The sequence below is a fragment of the Acanthisitta chloris genome, unplaced genomic scaffold (assembly GCF_000695815.1).
Source record: "Acanthisitta chloris isolate BGI_N310 unplaced genomic scaffold, ASM69581v1 scaffold16714, whole genome shotgun sequence".
Lineage (NCBI taxonomy): Eukaryota > Metazoa > Chordata > Aves > Passeriformes > Acanthisittidae > Acanthisitta > Acanthisitta chloris.
Window position 1 is genome coordinate 11803 of NW_008667877.1, and position 24451 is coordinate 36253.

The 24451-nt window shown below is 42.5% G+C and overlaps 1 protein-coding gene across 1 annotated transcript; it reads left to right on the plus strand.

The window, feature by feature from the left end:
• The first annotated feature begins 12083 nt into the window (after positions 1-12083).
• On the plus strand, positions 12084-23372 carry SLC5A12 (solute carrier family 5 (sodium/monocarboxylate cotransporter), member 12). Its single transcript, XM_009072702.1, has 15 exons — positions 12084-12440; positions 13484-13549; positions 14844-14895; positions 16182-16249; positions 16944-17098; positions 18318-18458; positions 18812-18941; positions 19277-19365; positions 20298-20410; positions 20599-20666; positions 21015-21101; positions 21809-21987; positions 22130-22233; positions 22459-22580; positions 23214-23372. Exons 1-15 carry the CDS (start codon positions 12084-12086, stop codon positions 23370-23372), a joined length of 1890 nt encoding a protein of 629 aa, XP_009070950.1.
• Positions 23373-24451: the final 1079 nt, after the last annotated feature.

Sequence of the window (24451 nt, forward strand, 5' to 3'; positions counted from 1 at the left end):
TAATGCAGGTCCCTGTGACCCTTCACAGGATGAGGTGCACAGTTTGCATTGTATAGCCAACCTACAACAACAGAACTTCTGTGGGACAAACCAAACCTTTCAACAGATATCAGCAACTTCTCATCACCCCCTGTATAAATTGCTCTGAACATGTGCTTTAAAATTGCTCTCTGTAGGATTTGGATGAGTTTATTATGCATGAGCACTTGCTAAACAGTAAATATGGTGACAGTAATTCATTTTCATTGCCTAATATACTTTCTGTGGATCACAACAAAATAAAAGATATTTCAAACCCTTGGAAATATTAATATTGGTTGTCTGTCTGTCCCTCTTGGTTATGGATGTTTGTCATGACTTTCTGCATTGTTTCATAAAAGGTTATGCCCCAAACCATCTGTCACTTGTCAGCAAACTCACAATAATTACAGTATTAAACAGCAAAAATGTCACAGAAAATAACCCACCCAGTACTTGTGCAGGATTGCTTTACCCTTAGGTTATGAGTTTTGACTGATAAACTGTTCCAGCAGCACTAAACCAGTTCACCAGCACTAATCAAATAAAGTTCCCATGCATAAGCATGAACTGTTGATTGATGGAACTCCTGGAGTGGATTCAGCAAACAATCACTAATGTGTCAGGGAATTTACAAATAGCTCCATTCAACAGCAGAGGAGAGTGTTGGACTTTGTTTCCTGGTTCCAGAGCAACAAACAAATAAAAAAGTTCCTGTGTCAGATAAAATACAGCAACTTTATCAGTACATTTATAAATGTTCTAGGGATCAGAGATTGTATTCCCAGAGTAACACGAGTTTCCATACGGATTTGCATTCAAGGATTTTGAGCGTGATGACCTTCACCAACAGTTCCCATTACTTTCCTCAGTTTTACGTGTTGTTTGTTGGTCTTTCTATTTAGGATCACTAGTGCAGTGTTCAGTCAGACCCAAACAATAGGAGCACTGGCCAAGAGCAAGCTCAGCCAGAGACATCCCCTGCCCAGAAGGTCATGCTCCCAGCAGCTCTGGCCTAAAAGAGATGAGCTGGCACTCTACAAGGGAAAAGCTAAAGATAAAAGCAATTCCCTCAAAGCTCAGAGAACACACTGGATCTTCTCCCTCTGCCTTGGACTTTAAGCTTCAGGATTATGTTTTCTGTGGTGACAGAATGAAGTCTGACAGCTTAAATCTGAATAATCCTGGCCCCAAGAATCACTTTTCTAGCTGAAAACAATTAAGAGTACAATATCATGCTATTTTGCTCTCTCCTTATTCTTTTGATTTCTTTTATAAATGAGTTATTTTGTGGTTAAACAAAATGTTTGCCCTGCTCCAGGAGGAGGGAACACATGAAGAGTTGCTGCCATTACATCTTGTCTAGGCAACTGAGATGCTCTGGGAAAACACCTGTGATGCAAGTACATGTTGTCCTCATGAACTCTGCCAAAGTAAACCTTCAATCCATGTGAACACTGCACTGCTCAGTCCTTTCTTCTTTCCCATCTTTCATTACCAGATCCCTCCTCTGCAAATTATTGACTGAAAAAGTAAAGATGCACTTAACCTCAATATAGCCCCATAGGCAGGACTTGCTCACTCAGGGGGAAAAAAAAAAAGGCAGTAAACATCCTCATATCTTTTGCCATTTAGCACAAGTAAAAACAGTTTCAGCAGAGGTTCTGTCCCATCTAAAGGGCATCTGGGAGCAGAGGGAAGCTCTGGGGAAATTTCCTCCATCATAATTAGTACTTTTTGCTATTGGTTTCACATTAGACCCATGACATACTAGAAAGTTCAGTCACAAAAGAAATTTGGTTCCAGCCTCAAGATTCTCAGTTTCTTTGCAAATAATACACAATTAACATGAGTAATATAAATTAAATTAGCTCCTTTCCTTTGTGAAGAGTGCTCTACCAAGTGGAAAAAGAAGCTGCAAGGGCTTCTGAAAGAGAGAAAAAAGTTCTCGTTTGTTTCTGCAGGAGAGTCAGTTAAAATTCAGTCATTAGCATTTTAGTGTTGGTGTAGGTCTGGAGGGTTTTGCACTGACCACCTCAGTCTGCTCACCTATTGCTCTGTATTACTTTCCAGTGTAGACACAGCCTATTTTATGAGAGCCCCAGCATTTCAGAACAAATAAAAGAAATGCCTGGAAAAGGATCCAAACATCCCAGCCAGGCTGCAGACTGGGTTGAAGTCTGGAGCTTTGGCTGCAAAGTGAACTGGGGCGTTGTTACCAAACACAGAGAGTCTCAAGAGATGTGCTGCTGTTTGCAGCAGGATTACCACAGGAGCTAATTCCAAGCTCATTAAACTCACTAAAGGAATCCATTCACTGGACTAAGAGTCTTTCAGCTCATACTAATTTACATGTTTGGGTAGGAGGGATCTGACCAGCACAAATATTTTGGTTTAGAAGAACAACATCAAGATTTGACGTGTGTGAACCAATAAATATCTGCTCCCCTCTCTGACACCAGTTAGATATCTTTCAAGTGATACAAGAAGGTACAAAAAAGCAGGTTTTTCTTCCATATACACCCATAGCTGTAAAGCTCTGATCTCCCTCAATGCCTGATACAAGTAGGAAGACAATTACCTTACTCATGGTGACATGTGATGAAGTCCTACACTTGTCACACTGTTAAAAATACTGTGCTACATGTAGGGACATGACACCATGAAAAAGCAATAGAAGATAATTTACCAATAGGAAAAAAAAGAATTTTTATATATTTTAGTTATTAGTCACAAACTTTGCCCTGTCACCTTCCACTAGAGGTGGACTTTCCTTTCCTATGTGATGTTAGCATATCAAAGAGAGCCAGACTGCTCTTCTGAAGCCCTTGAGTTGACAAGGAAGGAGAAAAGCAAACAGGAGCACAGAACTTTTAGAAGTGAAAGATTTTGGAGCTCATGTTTTGTTGTACACAATTTAGACCAACGGCAAGGGCTGTGGGAATATGAGATAAGCTGAGATTTCAGCCTAACCAGAATTCAGCCCCAGATCAGTCTGGTAATGAGCAATCATGAAACACGAGCTAAAGCTGAATTTGTGAATGGCTGTGATGAGCAAGAATCAGACAGTGACCATCAACAGCTGAATTTTAGAAATAATACCAAAAAAACTCTTGGAAATCAAAAACGAATCCTCATAAAAAGTCAGCTGGAATTATCTTTCAGTTTCTAACAAGTTCACCTAATAGCCAGTACTTTCTGAGCCGTAGCCAACTTACAACAACATGAGCCAGTTTTCAATAAGAATACACTTTTTCCATGATTTTACAATTTAGATAACTCGTGTGACTGCCAGCACAAAATCTCCAAGTGGTAAGATATTCCAAGTAAGCATTTAAATGCAGCTTGAATTAGTTTTGAATTAGGACCAAATGTTGCCCAAGCCTTGACAGTATTGCCTTGCTTGAGATCAACAGCACTAGACATAGACATAGAACTGAAACCTGGACAGGCTCATATGAGTACCACACATGTCTAGAGCATTGTGCCACAGAGGCTCTAGCATCCCAGTCTGCTATGGCAAGAAAAGTGATTTATTAAAATCCTGGTTGGTAATAAGCCTGGAAAGACCTTAGAGGAGATAAAGTCCCTTTTTAGTTGAGGTCCTGCAGAAAGATGGTGAAAATAAGGTACTTACAGGTCACTGAAATGGATACAAGAGAGAAAAGGCAGAGTGGGAAACAAAACCACCTCCAACTTCCTCCAACAGGAGGTCATTGCCAGTGGCAGCTAGTGACACTCCTCCAGCCAACTCTGCCTCCTGTGTGAGCAACAAACATTGCTGGTCCAGCTGTCTCTGGAACACATTATAACACTCGCAGGAGATGGAGGAATGCAACACTTGAGTGTCTCAAATGTACAGTGCTTTTATTCAGAGGCTGTTTGGACCTTCAGACAGTCATTATTTTCTAAGCCATATGATACTTGTAATGCCTCTGAAGTGGTTTGGAAAGGGATTTGGATAAATCTGGTGGCATGAGAATACTTAGAGCAACTCACATTTTCTTGATGTATGGGAAGACCATGGGATGGTGAAGAAGTGTTTCCCATTTAGTTCATGTAATTAGTAATGATAGCACAAACCAGAACTCTTATAGTGCTAAGCTAGCTAAAACCAGATGTTTCTGCCCTTTTATTTAAGAACAAACTAGTGAAATGTACGTGTAGAACTTCTAAATTCTAAAATTTATGAGCAAAGAGCTGTTTTGACAGCACCAGTTTTATAAGGATGTTTAGAAAATATGTTTGAAATATATATGGGGCAGAGCAACTGATTTCATCTACCTGGACTTATGCAAACCCAGGCACAGCTGCAGGTTGGGTGGGGAAGGAATTGAGAGCAGCAACGAGGGGAAAGACTTGGGAGTGACAGTGGATGAGAAGCTCAGCATGAGCTGCAGTGTGAGCTCAGCCCAGAAACCAATGGAATCCTGGGCTGAGCCACAGGAGTGTGGGCAGCAGGGCAAGGGAGGGGATTCTGCCCCTCTATTTTGCTCTTGTGAGACCCACCTGGAATACTGCACACAGCTCTGGTGCAGGAGCCACCAATCTTCAACCCTTCCTTAAGTCCCATGTAACAAACAGAACCCCAAATTTCCCCTACCACAGCAAGACATCAATAAATCTCCATCACAGCCTTAGCAGGATTTACTTGTCTACTGCAGCAGGAGAGCCAAAGCTCTGATGTGCAGGAACAGACTATTTCCAGCTCTCATCTACAGAACTGGGGCAGATTGAGAAACAACACAAATGGTTGGAATACTGAAAAAGTGATCTGCTCCTAAACCTAAGGCACACACACATTTCTGCATCAACACACACACTCAAGGGTTTTGTGTAATTGGAAAACCAGGTTACATGATCCCTATGCTAAGTTCACCCAGCTCTGTGGCAATATTTTTTCCTATTGCTTTTGATTTTCTGTTTTCCAGATGAGCAGTGCAGTGATGGGAGTTGGAAAAAAAAAGTTGTAATTTAATAGGTCACAAAAGAAATTAATGGAGAAGGAAAGATCATTTCTGTAGTCTCCTCTAACTAAATCAACATTAACTTCATTTTTTTAAAATCCCCACTGTTCCTGTTTTTCTTTCTACCCGATTTATTTTCCAGATGGAGAACTGTATAAGGCAGACAATTTTTCAGCATGGTGTCCTATTTCCTGCTGGGTTATTTTGTCTGCCCAAGGAGTTGTTAGAACAGAGAACAGAAATATTGATTTATGTAGCTGTACCTGAGGAAGACACATGGAGCCAGGACCATCTGGAGCATGACAAATTACTTCAGTGGTGAAACAACTGCCTGGGTGGATGAGGGAGAGCAGTGGACATTGTCTACCTTGACTTCAGCAAGGTTTTTGACACTGTCTCACAGCATCCTCATAGGTAAACGCAAGAAGTGTGGGTTGGATGAGTGGACAGTGAGGTGGGTTGAGAACTAGATGAATGGCAGGTCTCAAAGGGTTGTAATCAGTGGAACAGAGTCTGGTTGGAGTCCTGACACTAGTGGTGTCCCCCAAAGTCCTGTATTGGGCCCAGTGTTGTTTAACTTGTTCATCAGTTACTTAGATAAGGGAATAGAAAGTCTCCTCAGCAGGTTCACTGGTGATATATATATATATATAGTAAATTTTTTAGTAGGAGTGGAGTAGCTGATACCACAGAATCCTGTGCAGCCCTTCAGAAAGACCTCAACAGGCTGGAGACATGGGCAGAGAAGAACTGCCTCAAATTCAACAAGGGGAAGTGCAAGTCCTGCACCTATCTCATTTCTCCTCCAGAGGTGTCAGTTCTCAGCTGTTCCTGTCTCATGGAGCTGTGCCTGGTCATCACACCTTGGGAATAAAAGTTATCAAGAACTGTGCCCATTGCAAACTGAATTCACAGGTGTTTAGTGTATGTGGTGTTAGACAGTAGGGACAGCCCTGTGAGTGCTCCTGTGTGTTAGCACAATCAAACCACAGATTAGAGAACATTTTGAGAAAAAAGTCGTAGAACTTGTCCTACAGTTATAAATCACAGATTTACAGTCTGTATAGAGTACTTAGGCTGTAGTTCCAAATGCCTGTCCTTTGACTAGTGGAACTGAGAAAAGGAGTAGGAATACAGCCACGAGAATGTTTTTGCACTGGGAATGGGATCTGGACCCATCTGAAAAAGTTTCCCCATGCTGCACCACTCGATGCAGCAACCTTTGGCTACCTGCTAAAAAGATGATTAGCTCTGCCTTTTCCAACAGCTCAGGTTCAGCATCTGGTCTGTTTTATTTTCCTTTCCTGTGGAAAAGGGAGATAAAAGAGTGAATTGCTAATCCAGAGCTGTGCAGCCGTTTGGCAGGACTGAGGCTTCAGATCAGAAGTTCTATTTCCAAGTCTTCACCCGCAGACAAACCCTACTCAAAAAAAAAATCTAGAGAAGACAGCTGCCTCTCTTTTGGCTTTCCCCTCACTTCTCTAAATAGAAAGCAATAGCTAATGTTCCACAGATGTTACAGGGCAAAAACAACCCCAAAAATAAGACACCAAAAATGCTAACAAACAAACAAAAGAACCCAAAGCAAAATTATCCACAAACCAAAACAATCAGACTTTGAAACAAACATGGAAAAACCCAAGCAACAGTAGTAAACACATTATCCCAAAAATTCTGCAAGCTGCTCTTGTGCACTGGGTGTGGTATGTACAACAAGGAGAAACAAGAAGATGAGTTACAAAATCCAGAAGGCTGAAAATCCTTTCCTGTCATCCCTATGTTCAAAATTCTTTCACAGTGAAGTTTTCAGACCCCTGACAGCAAGCAACTTGCCCTGAATTTTTTAGTTGCCCTTTCACAGCTTTAAAAGGAACATAAAATAGAAGCAAAGTAATTGGTCTATTCCCAAACCTGCAGGAGATGGTCAAGTTTTATTTCCCTTCTAATTTTTCGTTCCATCAAGGCACTGCTGTGCAAAGAGGCAACAGAGACAGTTTGCTTGCACTTACACAACGTAAGATAAAGGATAAGTTTCTCTTCTTAAAGGATGTGTTTTAATCACTCAGTGTGTCATGTGAGCAAAAATCCCTCATCCCTCATGAGCAGTATATTCTGCATTTAAAAACTGCAGCTTCATACCCAGCAAGCATCAAGGTTACAATTTACTGCTGAGCCTAAGTTTATTTCCAACGTCCTTAATTTCAATGCCTAATTTACTACCATTCCGAGATCACATTCTACTATCATAATATTTTTCTTTTCTGTGCTTAACTTCAGGGGTCAGCTGTACAAAACTGTTCAACATGTGGACTCAGAGTCAAGATTCCAGATGAGTAAATTACTCAGACTGAATAAAAAAAGTATTGAGCTCCCTGCAGCTGAAACTGAGAACCACCCCAAAGCAATTTGATATACAAGAAAAAAAAGCAAAATCCCCCCAAAAAAATCAACATAACTAATGGAAGAAGAGACATACACCAAATCTCCATGATCCCTCCACTTCATCAACATGCATATGTACTTTTTATATGTGGGCACATGTGCATACACAGAGAAAAACTACAAGGACAGCCTGGTAGCCCAGGGGCAATCACATTCTGTTGTAAGATACACACACAACCACACAAAACATGATATTTCATGGGATCATTAAGGTTGTAAAAGACCTCTAAGACCACTCCACATTCTGTGATTCTGCTATGGTTCATGGTATTTGGGGTGACCCTGAGATACTCCTTTAGCTTATCCTGCTAAAATCAGCAGGTACCACTGAGAGCTAAAGTCCTTGTAGCACCTGTTCAGAGATGCTCCTTCAATCTGCATCCAAAACACAATCTGCTTCCACTTGATGTCCCCAGGCAAGCACGGCACAAGTTTCCTTCAGTTATGCCTAAGTTACATGGCTGCTCTCCCAAAACAAGTGAACAAAATTGGCCCTGCTCTCCTGGAGCCAGCAGCACATGAAAAGCTGATCAACTCATCAAACAGGACCAACAGATGTGGGAGCAGTAGTTCATATGAGCAAATTCCAGAGAGTTGTACAGCCATTCATGCTGTTCTGACATCCCCTTGCCTGATTTCCAAGCAATTGCTGTGGCAGCTCATCCCATGTGCAGCTCCACACACGGTGCAGAGCTCACCCTCAGCTCTTACAAAACAGGCTGACGTGGCATTGCACATCAACTCCCCCACTAGCTGCTGACTAGGTAGGGACAAAGGCTGTTTTTCCCTTCAGCCAAATATATTTTCTCCCATTCCTAGTGCTCTCTTTATGTATTAATATATGTTTTTGGGACTCTTCAGAAGTTTTCATCACCTCTTCCTCTTTTCACCACTTCTCTTGTCCTCCTTTAGGAAGGATCAGAAGAGAAACTTTCTAAAGGGAGGCCAAGCAAAGGTCCAAACAAAAGCTCATATACCTGAAGTTAAATTATCATGAGATTTTAGCAAAACATTACAAATTTTAGGCCCTCAGGTGCAAGACAGAGAAGGTCTGTCAGGGCAAAGACCTGCAGAAGAGCCATGGCCCAGCTCCTTTCCACCTGACTCTTTCAAGTGAAATGTATTGAACAGCTGCAGGATTATTTGAGCTATGACTAGCTCTTTATCTTTGATTAATTTATTTTAAGCTTGGGGCATAAAAAGGAACAGGTAATCATTGGGAAGTGCAATTCTAAGCAATATCTGAGTAGTGAAAGTTCAAGAGAAGCTATTCTCTTTGCAGAAAAATGCACAGAACCATTTTGCAGCGTGGTAATATTGCACTGTAATGTGCCAGGATAATGTGAGTACATAAGGAAAGTAAAATTCTATGGGCAAAACAGGATGAAGAGATCCCTTTGAAGCATATTAAGAAAGAAAAGTGGAAGTGATCCAATAAATAACTCAACAAAAAAGAGTGACTAAAGGTGATTGATCCCCAAGTCCTACTAAAAAGGTCTTCCTTTGATTTGGATTTTCTATGATGTGGGAAAATATACCTTTTATAACAGGACTTCACTGGAGTGCATGAAACATCTAATCTGGGGGAAGATGTCAGGACAGTTTAGTGTTAAACAGCTTCTTTCCTCAGGGAGTGCCTGAATTTCCCCTCTACTTTCAGTAGGATAACACAGAGGTGAGACAAGGGTTGTGATCCTCAGCTCTATTGCAAGCAGAGATGCTCATCAAAGCTGCCCATGAACAGCACAGGTCTCTGCTGTGGACCCTTAATCACAATCCTGTTAAGTACACACCATCTCTCTACCCCTGACATTGCTGCCAAAATGTTTCCAAATGCTTCTTTTGCAGTGTCCAAACAGTGTTTCTACTGCTTATTAACAATTGAAGACTAAATCAGATGACTTTGGTTTCTGAAGCTTTTAACAGCACAGAAATAGTGAAGCACACATTACTTTTTCATCCTCTAAAAGTGCTCTCCTTCCTTATCCTTAAATCACCTGCAGTGACATCTCAACTCCTCCTTTCCTTCCCAGCTGCTACAGACTCCCTCAAGTGCTTTTTGATCCACATGCAAAGTGCCTTTAACTGTGCCTTAGCCTCATTTTAAAACAAAGCAGAATGTTATGCTGCTCTCTTCTTCAGTCCTTGACTGCTGATTTTGCTGAGAGATGCTGGGGTCAAGATGCCTCATCCTTCTGTCAGGCAACAAATTTTACTACTTCTTCACCTGTTCAGCTAATGAAAAGGAAAACCCCATGTGAAAATTTTAGTCTGCAAAGCTGTTAGCCCAGCTAACAGTCAGGTTTTCACAGAAAGTAATGTTTTCTCACATGATTAATACTCTGCCCTTCCCTGCAAGGATCTGACATCACCAATGCAGTACAAATTTCCACACTGCACCTAGCCCTGCTATCCCTTGGCCAGTTTCCTTCCCTTGTCTAGGCTTTGCTCATCCTTGCTTGCAAATTTGGCTTCCCACTGTGTGAAACAGAGGGAAGCAGAAGGATGGGATGAGTCTCAACCACTGGCCACAGTCCCCACTGTGCCCTGATGTGACCTGGCACTGCCAGGGAAGAGCAATCCCGTGGGGAGGACTCTGTGTCCCCAGGGAATGAGCTGTTTTGAAACTCTGAGCAATACCTCCAGTTCCCCACACTATTGGACTCTAATGATCTTTGTATAGATAAATGAGCATGTCTTTCTGAGGAAGGAGTAATCATTAAAGAGGAGCCTCTTAAGAAAAGCCAAAGTCCACTGTCAAGAAAAGAGAATAACTCCTCAGTTACAGGACATCTGAATGATACCTTTGATTTTTAGTGCATTTTTTGCTTCAGAATTTTACTTTTCCTCAATAAACCTCAAAAGCAGAGGAATGCCTGGCAAGTGAGAGTTGCTGCTTTTTTGAGAGTGAAACACCTTAAGTCATTTGTTCTGGACAAAAGAAATATTCACTAGTGATGGATATATAATTGGATGATCAAATTGCTGTGATGCAGCTGTATGAGAATTCTGGGAGCACTACCTGCACTGCCTCACTTTGACTGACCCACAATAATGTGAAGTGGTTCATTGCTGTCTCATCTGGTCCCTCCAGCACATAAACCAGTGCTATGGCAACAGCTGGAGCTTTAATCCTGTCCTGGCTTCCACAGAGGGCTGGGTCACACCTCACAAACATACACTTCACCTTTTTGACTGCCTTTTAACAAGTATCTTTGCATGTTGATTTGGGATTTTTGTTTGTTTGGCTTTTTTAGTTCACATCCTGAAGTAGAAAGAAGCCTTTCAACTCCCTCTTTTACACCAGTCTCACCAAAATCAGCCAGGAAAATTGCACAGTCTTTACTGCACACAGGGCCAGAAGAAGCCAATTCCAGCTGTGGCTGACCTGGATTTTCCTTGGCTCTGCACTAAGCAGAGAAGGTGCTGTGTACATCTTCCTCTTTCTCCTGAGCAAGGGATGGAGCAGCAAAGGGGTCTGGACACCCACTAATTTCCAAGGTACAGCTCACACAGCAAACCCACCTCAGTTTACTGAGGGCTTAAGGAGAATTGGGATCCATCCCCAGCCAAGACAAGGCTGAAGAAAATGACTTCTTTGATTAAAAGCTCCCCCAGGTTATTGCATTTCTTTCTGGATTTTCTCCTAAACATTCCCTGCTTCCTTCAGGGCTGCAACTATACACACTACCTCTTTGTACAGGTTAATCCTTCAGGATGACAAGTCATTTCCTCCTTCTCTGGAAAATGTATTGTCATGGCATTGACAGAGATGAAACAAATATTCACTTATTTAAAACAAAACAAATAACACACAAGGAAATCCTAAATTAATTGAATTTCATATACTGTGCCAAAGACATAGCTGAGAAAAGCATTGCTGTTTAATCTCCTTTTCTTTGATCCTCTTGTCCTAGAAGTCCAACCCCGTGGATAAATAAGCCACTCTCACATGAACCCATCCATAAAGGCTGTAAATTGTCATTAGTAGCAGTCAGTGAAATATTAGTTTATATCTGAAAGTCACCTCGAACTGTGCAGCACAAACCAGACTTCTGCTCACCTGGAGGTCCCCAGGTTCCCAAACACACCAAGAAGCACACTCAGAACATCAAGGACAACTCTGAAACCTATCAATGATGTTCAAGGTCAGTGTTCATCCACAGGAGGGAATTGCTCCTCTGAAAATCAACTCTGGTGAGGTGCCAGGTCCAAACACTGAGCTTCTCTCTCCGTTATTTATTTCGCTATCGCTCTCATTTTATGATTTAAAAATGCTGAGAGGTTAGAAAAGAGTTGGGTCCAGTCAATGTGTCAGGCTAATGTTTAACCTAAAATTTACACCTCACAGATAAAAAGGGATTGTACTAGAGATTTCACAGCTAAGTCCCCTCACTTCAGCCTGCCTGGCAGAAGCACAAGTAGCACTAGTGTCTGAGTGCATTCAGCACCTTCCTAACTCAGCCTTAGCTACTGTTTTTCACCTCCTTAAAACTGAACTGGATTTAAAGAGGTCTCCTGGCTGAACAATCTCTCAGTTTATTATTTGATGAGCTACAGATAAGCTGCAGCTTTTGCTGTCCACGGAGTTCATCTGGTCAGAGCACCAGTTTTGGACACCAGAATCCTCCATCAGAGAATTGTACAACTGCTGCAATGCCAAACTTTGTAGCTCCAGAAGTCAAAAAATTTGTGGCTTGGGACTATGTCGTTTTTGCAGCACTATTTTTAGTCTGTGCCAGCATTGGAGTGTTTTTTGCCGTTAAAGAGAGGAAGAAGAAAACTTCCAAGGAGTTCCTGGTGGGTGGAAGGCAGATGACATGTGGACCCATAGCTTTTTCTCTCACCTCAAGCTTCATGTCAGCAGTCACTGTCCTGGGGACACCCTCTGAAGTGTATCGCTATGGAGCATCCTTTGTGCTGTTCTTTCTTTCCTATGCACTCGTCATCATTTTTACAGCTGAACTTTTTCTACCTGTGTTTTACAGGTCTGGCATCACAAGCACTTACGAGGTAAGTGAAATAAAGGCACTATTCTAGCATAAGTCAGTATCATGCATATATTTTTAGAGAAAAAAAACCTCTGACAAAACTTTTTGCAGTGTTTTACAGGACAAATGTATCGATACCTTCGTTATTTTTTGAAATCTATTGCATTGTTCAAAGCTAGTTATTTGTACTGTGTAAGGTGAAAGCACAAACAGGGTCAGAGCTCCTGTTGTGCACATATAGCACAGACAGGGTATGGGTTTACACACCAGCACCAATCAAATGACAGTTGGAAATATTCAAGTACATCCAAATGCTTCTGATCTTGTAAGTATTCCACTCTGGTTTAGAAAACAAGTATTAAAAACACACTTTGAGAATAACAGTCGATACGATCCAATTCAAACTTGGTCTAGATGTGGCAATTTGGTCCAATCTACTATAAAACTGGACTATTTGACATTTGAAAAACTGAGGTGGGAGGAAGAGAAAGAAGATGTCTAAAGATCTACTGAGCTCTGCAGTTATGTGGTGATTGGGATCACCTCTCTCCATCCACCACAAACCCCATTTGCTTTTCCATGTTGGTGATGTGCAGATTTGGCTTTAGGCCACAGGACAAGTGAGAAAGCCAGTTTAGCTCATGCATTAAGAAAATCCACATTGCTTCTTCTCCCATCTGCTCCACCAGCACTGTAGTCACTGCTGGAGTCAAACTATGCTATTTCTCCTAGAAATGATCTCAAGTTTCCTATTGTATAGATGGAAAATACTTTCAGTTTAAATTTTTTTCCTTTGTAGCCCTTGGGCTTTTCAGCTATTCCCAAATCAAAGCAGGTGTCAATCACTGCAACCCAACACAGAACTTCCAGTACATGGTACAGATGAGAAGATTTCTTCAATGTAATTACTGCTGAGTTAGGAAATCTGCTCTGCTGCCTGTTACCCACAGCAGCAGTGCCAGCTGCCACTAATTTCACTTGCTTAGCAAGGTGTAAAACACAAGAGGAGCATCTGTGTCACAGATGATACATGTGTAATTTACTGAGATTGCTGTTTTTCCCTAGTATTTAGAGTTAAGGTTTAACAAGATTGTCCGTCTTGCTGCAACACTGATCTACATCCTGCAGACGGTAAGAAAATATTGACTCTTTGTCTCTGCTACTTTCACTCAAGGTTCATCTTGGCATGCTAATCTCAGACTGCACATTTCTTATCATGAGATGGTTTAATGAGTGCTCTTTCTTTTTGCAATTTTTTTCACCTGAATGCTGAAAAGAATGGTTACATTCCTAACTTCTTTTTGTCATTTTTTTCACCTGAACTATGAGTGCTGAAAAGAATGGTTACATTCCTAACTTTCTAGCTTCCCTAACTCTCCCTGTTTAGTATTAAAAATGCCATTTTTGTTGTCTTTGACACTTCAGTGTTGTGCTAACTCTTACAGCTTCCCAAATTCTTGGTCTAGTTATGTTCCCTTGAAGTCTCTCTGCTCCCAAACGAGTATCATTTTTTTCACCTGAACTATGAGTGCTGAAAAGAATGGTTACATTCCTAACTTTCTAGCTTCCCTAACTCTCCCTGTTTAGTATTAAAAATGCCATTTTTGTTGTCTTTGACACTTCAGTGTTGTGCTAACTCTTACAGCTTCCCAAATTCTTGGTCTAGTTATGTTCCCTTGAAGTCTCTCTGCTCCCAAACGAGTAGATTCTCTTTCTGGAGAAGCTTGGCAAGCTGTGGTGGGTACATCTGGGTCCACAGCTACCCCTTTATGACACTGAGCTGAAACTGTCCCATTTGAAAGCTCTTGCACAAGGCATCTCCTGGGCAGATGCCCAGGTAGCTCCAGTCCCGTGATAGTCCCCCCTGTCTAAAGGTTACACTGGTTGTATATTTGATGGAAAAATAGAATTTTATGGGGCAGTGGGAAACATTTCTTCTGCATTAATTCCATTGTATTAATGCCCAAACCTTTAGCAATGGATTTGAATCCTTATTGACTTCCATGTTCTGTTTCTCCTTCAGTTCTACCAGAACTTATATGTGAAGGGCATTGAGTCAGTTGCTTTGAAAGGGATTGAATGGAGAAACAAAACTTTAATTTCCAAGATCAGTGTAACTTGTTTCTGTGTCACTGCTTGTGTTTGCTGGAGATATCCTCCTTCTGTTTGATGAGGATATTTTGTTGTCTGGGCATCTTAGCAACGGGTGAAATAAGTAATACCAAGAGAGACAATGGTCCTTCCTTCAGAAAGGAATTAAACCAAAGGCTTTTGTTTTGCAAGGGTTGAAACAAAGTCATATACAATACAAGCTGATCTAAAGAACCCCCTAAATCTGGTATTTTGCTCAGAGCCCTACTCTAAATAGAAGCCTTATCACTGAGCATTCAGACATGTGATTTTTAATGAACTTTTTCTCCTTCAGATCCTGTACACAGGAATAGTGGTCTATGCTCCATCACTGGCACTCAACCAAGGTGAGTTGCCCCAAATAACCACACCACAGGGCAATCAGAGCAAACTAAGTGAGGCAACTAGACACAGAATACAAAACCCAAAGCTCCACAGAAGTTCTGTGAGAAGGTTTTTGCCGCCACCTCTTGGCTCTGCATTTCTGCCTCCCCAGGTCCCTCTCACACAAGCACAGCAGCAGGAGCCTTGCAGGGACTGTTCTCTCCTTTCCACTCAGTAACCACCTGAAGAGGTTCACAGCAAACAATTTCCCAACATCCTGACAAAGTTCACAGGACAAGCTGATGATCCAAGACCGTACTCTGTACTTTGAATCCCCCTGTCCCTGTCTCCTGTGCTCATGTTCCCATGGGCACAACTCCTTTGTGTGAGGCTGGAGAGGAATGCTCTGCTGCTGACTGCAGACTTCTGAGAGTTCTGCAGTTAGTATTTGCAAACTAGGCACGGAGCATCCATCATCAGAGGTGGGAAGAGCAATTTTCCTGCCACAGGGCACAAGGAATCATCATGGCCCAAATCCTAATTTCACCAGCATCGATTGGGAAGAGATTTTAAGGCTTTTTTTCATGGTTTGTTGTCTGAGTTGCATCCAGTTCATCCAACCCCACCTCTCCCACAGCTCCAAACTTCCTTCCTCTGGCATGCAGCTGAACTCTGTGTGACAGTTCATGTTCATTATTAGGCAATACTAACTCTGCTAACGAGGGAACCTTTACAAGTAGATTTGTCCTCACAAACTATGCCTAGTGGGAGACATTTCAGTATCAGCCAAACCCAAATTTGTACATCTTGTGTAACTTTATGAAGTACAATGGACACAAAAAAAAAATTTGTTTTAAGGAAGGACATTTTAGCATTAAGCTGTTCCTAGTTGCAGGGAATTAAATTTAATTAGGGGTTGGGTTTGTTTTGTTTTTGTCTTAGGATTCTTTGGGAATCACTGAAGAACTTGGTTTCTCAAGAGAAATTCTGGGCTAAGGAAAGAAGGGAAGCATTACTTATAGAGCTGTGTCCCATCAGAATGACATTTTTGCTTTGTGCAAGTATTCTTCTTACTTGTTACTTTTGCTTGAAAGTTAGTTCATTCCCATTTGAAAGAAAACAGCAATGCAAAACAGCATCCAGAAGTGCTAAGAAACCTGAACAATCCCACAAAGTTCCTAATAGGCACCAAAGATGAAAATTGATAATCACTCCCATCCTCTAAAGCTAAACGATCACATCTCCTCTGTTGCTATCCAGATGACCTTCCTCCATTTTGCTAACAATTTGGTTTTCTTCGGTTTCACAGTCACTGGATTTGATCTCTGGGGCTCTGTAGCTGCAACAGGAATCGTCTGCACTTTCTACTGCACTTTGGTACGTGACAGGCACAACTGAACAGCTGGAACACAGATGGTTAAGCCAAACACCCACTTTGCACACCAGGCAGATTGACTCCTGCTCTGTGAGTTTAAAGTTGGAGAACATAGAGATAAATTTCTTTTTACACTCCGTGGTATAAGTAAGTCGACTTGGTGAAAAAAATATTTCCTCCCTAATCCTCTGCTGTGTGTCTCAAGGTTTAAACCAGACAGCTGGAGGCAGAGTCCAGATAAGGAGGTGGTAACCTTCCCCTGCCATGCTGAATCTTTGGAGAGGATGCTTATCTTTACAAGTTATAGGCTGAAAAACACTGATTAAAAATATGCTTCTGGTGTCACCCCAGATCAAGAACAGGGCAATAAAACCTAGGAAGGACAATCAAGAGCTCACAGAGAGATTTGCTTCGGAGCAGAAGCAACATGAGACTCCAAATTTCAAATGAGATAAACATAACAGTGAAGCAGAAGAGAGACAGCCTAATTCCTGTTCTCATTACCACTAATCATTCCCCCCCATAATATTTCAGTCCACTTTCATCATTTTTTGTCCTGCAAAAACACCCCCTTTATGGGAGAATAGCCCTGATGTGCTTGGTGCTATACATACAGCTCCTGAAATAAAGAGTCTTTCTATATTTTGCAGTACTTGAGCGACAGGATGGAGGACATACAGTTTCTGTTTGTTTTAGGGAGGATTAAAAGCTGTTGTCTGGACAGATGCATTTCAAATGATGGTCATGGTGGCTGGTTTTGTGTCAGTTTTGGTTCGAGGAACTAGTCTGAATGGTGGAGCAACCAAAGTTTGGGAAGATGCCCATGAAGGATCACGACTAAACATATTTGAGTAAGAAACAAATGGTGCAAACCTTTTCATATATTTACTGTTTAGCAACCCTACCCTCACTGAGCCAAAAATACCCCAAATTGTTACTAAACAATCTTGGTGGCTCAGAGAGGTCCATTCCCTGTTTCTTCAGCTCTTGGCAATGGACTCCTGACCTTCAGGAGAGCTAACTCTTTCAAAACTGGCACTCTGTTCTACACACACTCACCAGAGCAATGGTGCACCAGGACAGACATCTGACCTTCCTTAGGCTGTTTGGGGCATTGACTGAAAAGTTCATTAATCAAGACAAGTCACTGACAGAATCCAACAGCAAGGTCAGATGTTATCTGCTGTACCTCCCAAGATAAGAACAAACTGCAAAGATGACAGATGTGAGACAGAAAGATGTACTGGTTAGATTTACTGAGCAATGAGATTTCATTGTACAAAAGATAACACTGCAGCTGAAGCAATTTCTTGTAAAGGAAATTGCATCATCATCATGTGTTATGCAGAGTTTGCTGAATGTTTTAGAGTTTGGAAAGTGACTTTGTTCCTTACAGAGGATGAAGCCCCAGGCAGGATGTCCTGCAGGTCTGTTTTTTGCAACAGGGAAGATCTGATATCTGAGCATGAGCAGCCTTATAAATGAGATTTCTCTGAATTAATTTGTCCTCTGACTGAGGCTGTATGATAGTTGTTTATCCTGACTTGAAAGAAACATGTTTCAATATAAAAGTAAAAAAACCCCAAAACAAACCTCCAAACTTAAATACATCATAGAATCATCCAGGTTGGAAAAGACCTCCAAGACCATCCAGTCCAACCCTACTGTGGTCACTAGCCCATGGCACTAAGTGCCACATCCAGTCTCAGCTTGGAAACCTCCAGGGATGGGGAATCCACCACCTCCCTGGGCAGCACATTCCAATGCCTGAGCACTCTCTCTGGAAAAAATCTCTTCCTGATATCCAACCTAACCCTCCCCTGGCAGAGCTTGAGTCTGTGCCCTCTTGTCCTGCTGCTGGTTGCCTGGGAGAAGAGACCAACCCCCACCTGACTCCAACCTCAGATGTTCTCAGATATTGCCTGTGCTGAAGAACAGTAATACCAAGGCAGAATTTCTGATTCAGATGCTAGGAAAAGCCAGATGGGTCTGAAAAATCACCTGCCTTTTGCAGAATAAATGTGGGTTTAAATAAGCAAACTAAATTGCTTCTTCCTTTCTTTCTTCTAGCTTTGATGTCGACCCCCTGCGACGACACACCTTCTGGACCATCGCTGTCGGGGGAACCTTTACCTGGCTAGGGCTCTATGGAGTCAACCAGTCCACAATACAGAGATGCATTTCTTGCAAATCAGAAAAGCATGCAAAGCTGTAAGCTACCTGTCCTTAACCTGTTCAGGCAACCAAGCATATTGGTGTGGAATTACACCAAGTTTTTCAGCTATACTAAATAAGCATCAGGCTATCATGGGTGATAGCAAGGGGAATTTGCTCTGACAGTCTCACTCCCTCTGGCCCAAACGACTTAAGCAAATGCAGCAAGAAAAAGAGGCAGCTATTGATCTCTTGCAGTTTATTAATTTGGAGTAAGGCTGACAAATGAATCCTCAGAAGCAGAGCATGGCAAATGTGCCCACACAGAAGTTGTGCTATCTACAGCTTCATTGTAGCAACAGCTTTATCATTTATCTCACCTTAAACAGAGTTTCTCTCCTTTGCTTTAGGGCACTTTACCTGAATTTATTGGGACTTTGGACAGTCCTAGTATGTGCAGTATTTTGTGGATTGGTGATGTACTCTCATTACAAGAGTTGTGATCCTTGGACTGCTGATTTCATTTCAGCCCCTGATCAGGTACTGATGTCCATTACTGTAATTAGGAGCTGCTTTGGGCCCAGATACAGCACATTAAGAGAGTTTAAATTTCGTGCAATGTTTTATGCCCTTTCAGCACTCAGGCACTAAGGTGGTTGCCAAATCAGGACTACCACAATATCTATTCTAGCACTCCTGCAATCCAGTTCAGTGTTTTTTGCCAAGTGAGATTCTGTTTGCCCCAAATCTGATACTGTGTTATTTGGAACAATGCCAGAGTTTAGCAACATGCTCAGAAACAGCTACTTCTCCACCACCACCCAGGGAACCCTTAATTAATGGCTTGCATTGGTCTTGTGTTCCTTCTCCCCCAGCTCATGCCTTACTTTGTTATGGACATCTTTTCTTCCATGCCAGGAGTCCCAGGACTGTTTGTTGCCTGTGCATTCAGTGGAACATTAAGGTCTGTGAATCTGAAATGGCATTTGAACTGTGCACAATGGTTTTTTGAGGGTGCAGATTGAGGTCAGAACATGAAAGCCTAAGAAGAGCCCAGCTGTTTTTCTCAGAACATTCTGGGAAGCAGCAGCAGTGCTTTAGTGAACTGCATTACATCCCTGGGGGGTCTTTAAAAGACACGTAGATGTGGCACTCAAGGATATGGTTTAGTGGTGGACCTGGCAGTGCTGGATTTGCAGTTGGACCCTGTGATCTTAGAGGTCTTTTCCAGCCTAAATAGTTCTGTGATTACATTTATGCCAAAGTCTAGCTCCACTTCTCCAGTATCACTTTATCCCAATTACATTTTAGAATGGTATTATCAATACAGACAAAATGTAGAAAAACTGAGCTCAGCTTCCCAAAACACCCTTGGAGTTGCTCATGGTGAATTTGCCATTTTTTAAGGCAACTGCCACACTATCACAGTGAGGGATATAGATTGTTTTTTCATGAGATCTGTGACTGTATTCATCATGGATTCACTCACCTAGCTAAAAGAGTTGGGCTATAGAACAGGGTAGCACTAGTGATTGCTGCACATCCTACAGTTTGTAAGGGAATAAAGTTTCAGTGCTGGAAGTGTCTATATTTTGAAGCTCTTTGCAGGTTGGTGAATGGGAGGGGCAGTTGAGTTTCTATCTAGTTCCATGCCCCCATGCAGCAGAGTCCCCAGCAACTGCAGAAGTAACATAAACCTCCCCAGCATCAACAGCACATGTGAAAAATATTGTAAAACATGATTTTTGAGCACTAGTGCTGAGCAAGGGGAAGTGTGAAAAATATTGTAAAACATGGTTCTTGAGCACTAGTGCTGAGCAAGGGGAAGTCTTTCTTTAGAAAAACTTGATTTCAGGTTGCATTGCTTCCTATTTACTTAGCATTCTCTCTTTACAGCACAGTAGCTGCCAGCATCAACGCTTTAGCAACTGTTACCTTTGAAGATGTGGTCAAGAAAGGGTTCCCAAACCTCTCTGACAGGATGAGCACCGGGATCAGCAAAGGCTTGTGTAGGTACCCGGGTGGGATCCGTTATTTCAGCAGCAAAGGTGTCCATCCCCATTGAGCTGCTGGGTGCTCAATGGTCCTCTTTAAATGTCAAACTCCTCAACACTGCCAGGTCACCTCAGACACCACAGAATTAGTGTTGTCCCACTATTGACCAGCACTGGGCCCCTCACTGCCTGATCTTTTCCAGGTGTTTTATACGGTGTCCTGTGCACCTCGATGGCTGCAGCAGCATCACTGCTGGGAGGAGTTGTGCAGGTATCTCATGCTCCAAGAGCACAGTGAGCAGAACAGCAATGAACAGACACACAATGAACTGACCAAATAATGCTGCCAGCTCTGGGGGCTGCTGGATTGCCTAAATCATTCTGTGGACACTGCTGAGAGGAGTAACTGGGGAAAAAAAAAAAAAATCATAACTCCCCTAACTCCTTCACTGTTTACTCACTGCTAGGGAATGGTACTGAGTGTGATTCTCTGTGCTCTGAAATCACTGATGTCCCTTCTCCCTCACCATTTTCCCCCTGAAAATTACAGACCAAAATCAGAACTGGAGGTTTCCCTCAGCTGCTGCCCTGAACTCCTCTCTCTTCTCTGCACTCACAGGCTTCCCTCTCCATCCACGGGATGTGTGGGGGGCCCATGCTGGGATTATTTACCCTGGGAATTGTGTTTCCTTGTGCTAACTGGAAGGTAAGGAGAAAAACCCCAAACTTGATCTAAAATAAAATCTCTTGATGTTCTGTGGTTAAAACTCCAGCTTGAAAATTGTTTGGTTTTTTGATTTGTCTTCAGGCTGCTTTTCAGATTCAGAGCCTGATGATCTAAGTTGTGTTTAGAGGAGCCTTTTCCCTGCCTGAATTAATCCTTTTGAATTTAAGTCTACCCAGCTGCAAAATAATTGATGATTAGATCCACATAAGGGGTCTTAAAAATTATTTTTGTTTTTAAGATTCATAAGAAAGACAAAAATAGTCAACACTTGCCCCAGCCTTGGGATGCACAGAATTATTTCACTTGTAGCCTTTGCCATCTCACAGAAAACACAACACGAGCTCATTCCACGTCGCTCCCTCAGCTCTCCCATCCCAATTACCAGAAGTAAAACTGAGTCTAGCTGCACTTCTCCAGTATCACTTTATCCCAATTACATTTTAGAATGGTATTATCAATACAGACAAAATGTAGAAAAACTGAGCTCAGCTTCCCAAAACACCTCCCACGTCGTAGCTTGGATCACAGTTTTGCTCCAACTTTTATAACCAGAGGACACTAAAACACCACATTTTATACCTCGGTTGAGAAAGAACAGAATTTGTTTACACTGACACAGACTGTAACCCATCATCACCTACTTTCCCCATGCATCACCTTAACAGCATCTTTCTGTCCTTGCCAAGGGTGCGATGGGAGGTCTCTTAGCAGGGCTCACCTTGGCCTTTTGGGCTGGTACTGGCTCTTTTATTTACCCTGCACCATCAGCAAAGTCCCTCCCTCTGCATCTGTCCACTCTGAACTGCTCTCTGGCAAACAGCACCGAGGCACTGGTGACAGCAGCTCCTACAGCAGCTCCAGAGAGGTATTTTCCTTTGCTCCTCCTTGAGCCCCTGTTTTGGCACAGGGTGCAGCCTCAGCCTGTGCTGTGTTTTGCTGGCACAGTCAGGAGACAACTGAAACACACCTATTGCTCATCACTAGCTGCATTTCTCACCTCTTCCCAGGCCTGTGCTGGCAGACACCTGGTACTCCCTGTCCTACCTGTACTTCAGTGCCATCGGCTGCCTGGGCTGTGCCATCACTGGCTTGGTGATCAGCTTTATAACAGGTTGGTGTTCTATACATAGATACGTGTGGGTATATTTATATATACCAACAAACACGTTTTTGCACAAGAATCTGACTCAGCTGTTACGAAAAGCTTTAAAAAAGCTCCAGCAAGCAACTTGTGAGACACAGACCCAGGAGAGGGGAGTGGGCTCTGATCCCCCTCCCCAGCCTCATGATCCTCTTTCCACAGACTCATGTATCATTATTTTCTTTTTTTTTTCAGGACCTACTAAAGGAGAAGATATCCCACCAGTGTTAATTAAGCCAGTCTGCAACCTGTTTTGCTTTTGGTCCAAACGACTCAAAACTTTGCTGTGGTGTGGAGTGAGGCATGACAGCCCCGAGGTGAGTCCTGCACCTCCCAGCTCAGCCCTGCTCTGGCCCAGAGAGCCAAGCAGCTGCAGCAAGGGACACTGCATGGCACCACAGACTGGGAATGAGAGCAGCCAAACCCTGCTCTGTAATAAGTTACCTGTTTTTTCCTGCTCACATCACGTGTGGGGACTCAGGGTCTCCACAGACAAACAGCCCTGAGGATGGGCAGGAACCCATGAAACAGGCTCTGACCTCCCTCTGCCCTCCCAGCTCCAGCAGCCAAGCAAGGACAAAACTGCACTTTACACCCTAGAGAAGAGTTCACCAAGCTCTCACCTCCTCCTCTTAGCAAACACAAAGAGAAAGACTTTAGCACTCACGTTTGTGGAGGTCTCTTCTTGCTGCCATCTCCACCTTCAGAGCCTCCAGAGCTTCTCTCCAGGCAGGGCTGTGATTATCAGACCTACACTGCTCCTGCCCATCCCTCAGCCACAGGACCAGCTGCTCTCAGGTGCCCCAAGCTCTGCAGCTCATTTAAAGGCCACACAGAATGAGCACCTTGTCTTCCTGCACAGCTCTAACAGTTTTGCTCTAATCAAAGGTGAGAAAAGCAGTAAAGACAACCTCTGAACTACAATGGTATTTTCTTTTTCTTTTTTTCAGGTGAGCTTTGAGAAACACCTGCCTAACATTACTGCAAATAAAACCAGAACAGATGACACCTTCAAGAACAACACCAACAAAGAAAACAATTGCCCTTTCCCTGGTTACAATCCTGAGGAAAAATCCTACACAAACATGAGCAGAGAATCTCGCCTCTAGAAGCTGAGGGACAAGGGACATTTAATCCAACTTTATTGCTCCAGCTTCAGAAATTAAGAACTTTTTTTTTATTGCATTTACCAGCTTAGAGGTGACCAAGAGGCAACAATTGCTCTCTATGGCAGTAAAGGCCAGAATTTTTATTTATGAATTTCCTGGCAGTCCTGGGAAATGATCAGACAATGGGGTTTGGGAAGCACTGCTATTTGGGAAGAAATGTTTCATGGATCTTCTTGTGGAAGTTCCCACTCGGAAGCAGCTGCAATATCCGTGTCACATGCTCTGCTCAGTAACTTGTGAAGGGAAACGTGCAGAGGTGAACTTGAGATAAAAATAAGACTTTGGAGAGGTTTCTGAGGTCTCTTGGAGAAGTTTCTGTGGTCTCTCACTAAGGTGAGACTGTGATCTGCCCCGATGGAGGGAGAGGAGGGAGGTCAAGCTCAGCCTATTCCCAGGCATTGCCAAAAAACCTCCTCACAGGAACATTGTACAGACCAGTCTGTTAGTACTGAGCTAAGTGTGTGTGCTTCCTCTGTGCAACTCAGCTTTCTTTGTAACTTGAAACCCATAGGAGAGACTAACAAATTTTACTTTGAATTCAGGATAGTTCTTTGTTTTGGAAAAACATCCTTTCAGCTCAAAAAGATCCATCTGTTACTTTTATGCAATAAAGAAAATAAAGCAACATTTGATGGTGATGATACCTCCTAATTCATAATGCTGAATTTTGCAAATAAAAAAGGACACACAGTTTGGCAAAATAATCTGTTTGGTAAAATGTCTTGGAAGCAGAGTCCACTCAGTGCTCAGTGAGACACTTTTCCTCTAAAGTCTGGTCTGGTTCAGAGACCTCTGACTGTGAGGACAACCACATCTGCTCTGAATATTTTGAAGGCATTTACTCAATGCAGTGTCATTGTGCTTTGCATGCTGGAAGATGCAGAGTTTGTATTTTTGGGTATTTTATTCACAAGTTTAGCAACACTGGATTCACTTCAGACTTTTCAAGTCCTTTGCCACAAAAGAGAATCTTGATTTTTCCATTTAATGTCCAAAAAAAGTGAGTTAGGTTGGCTGGA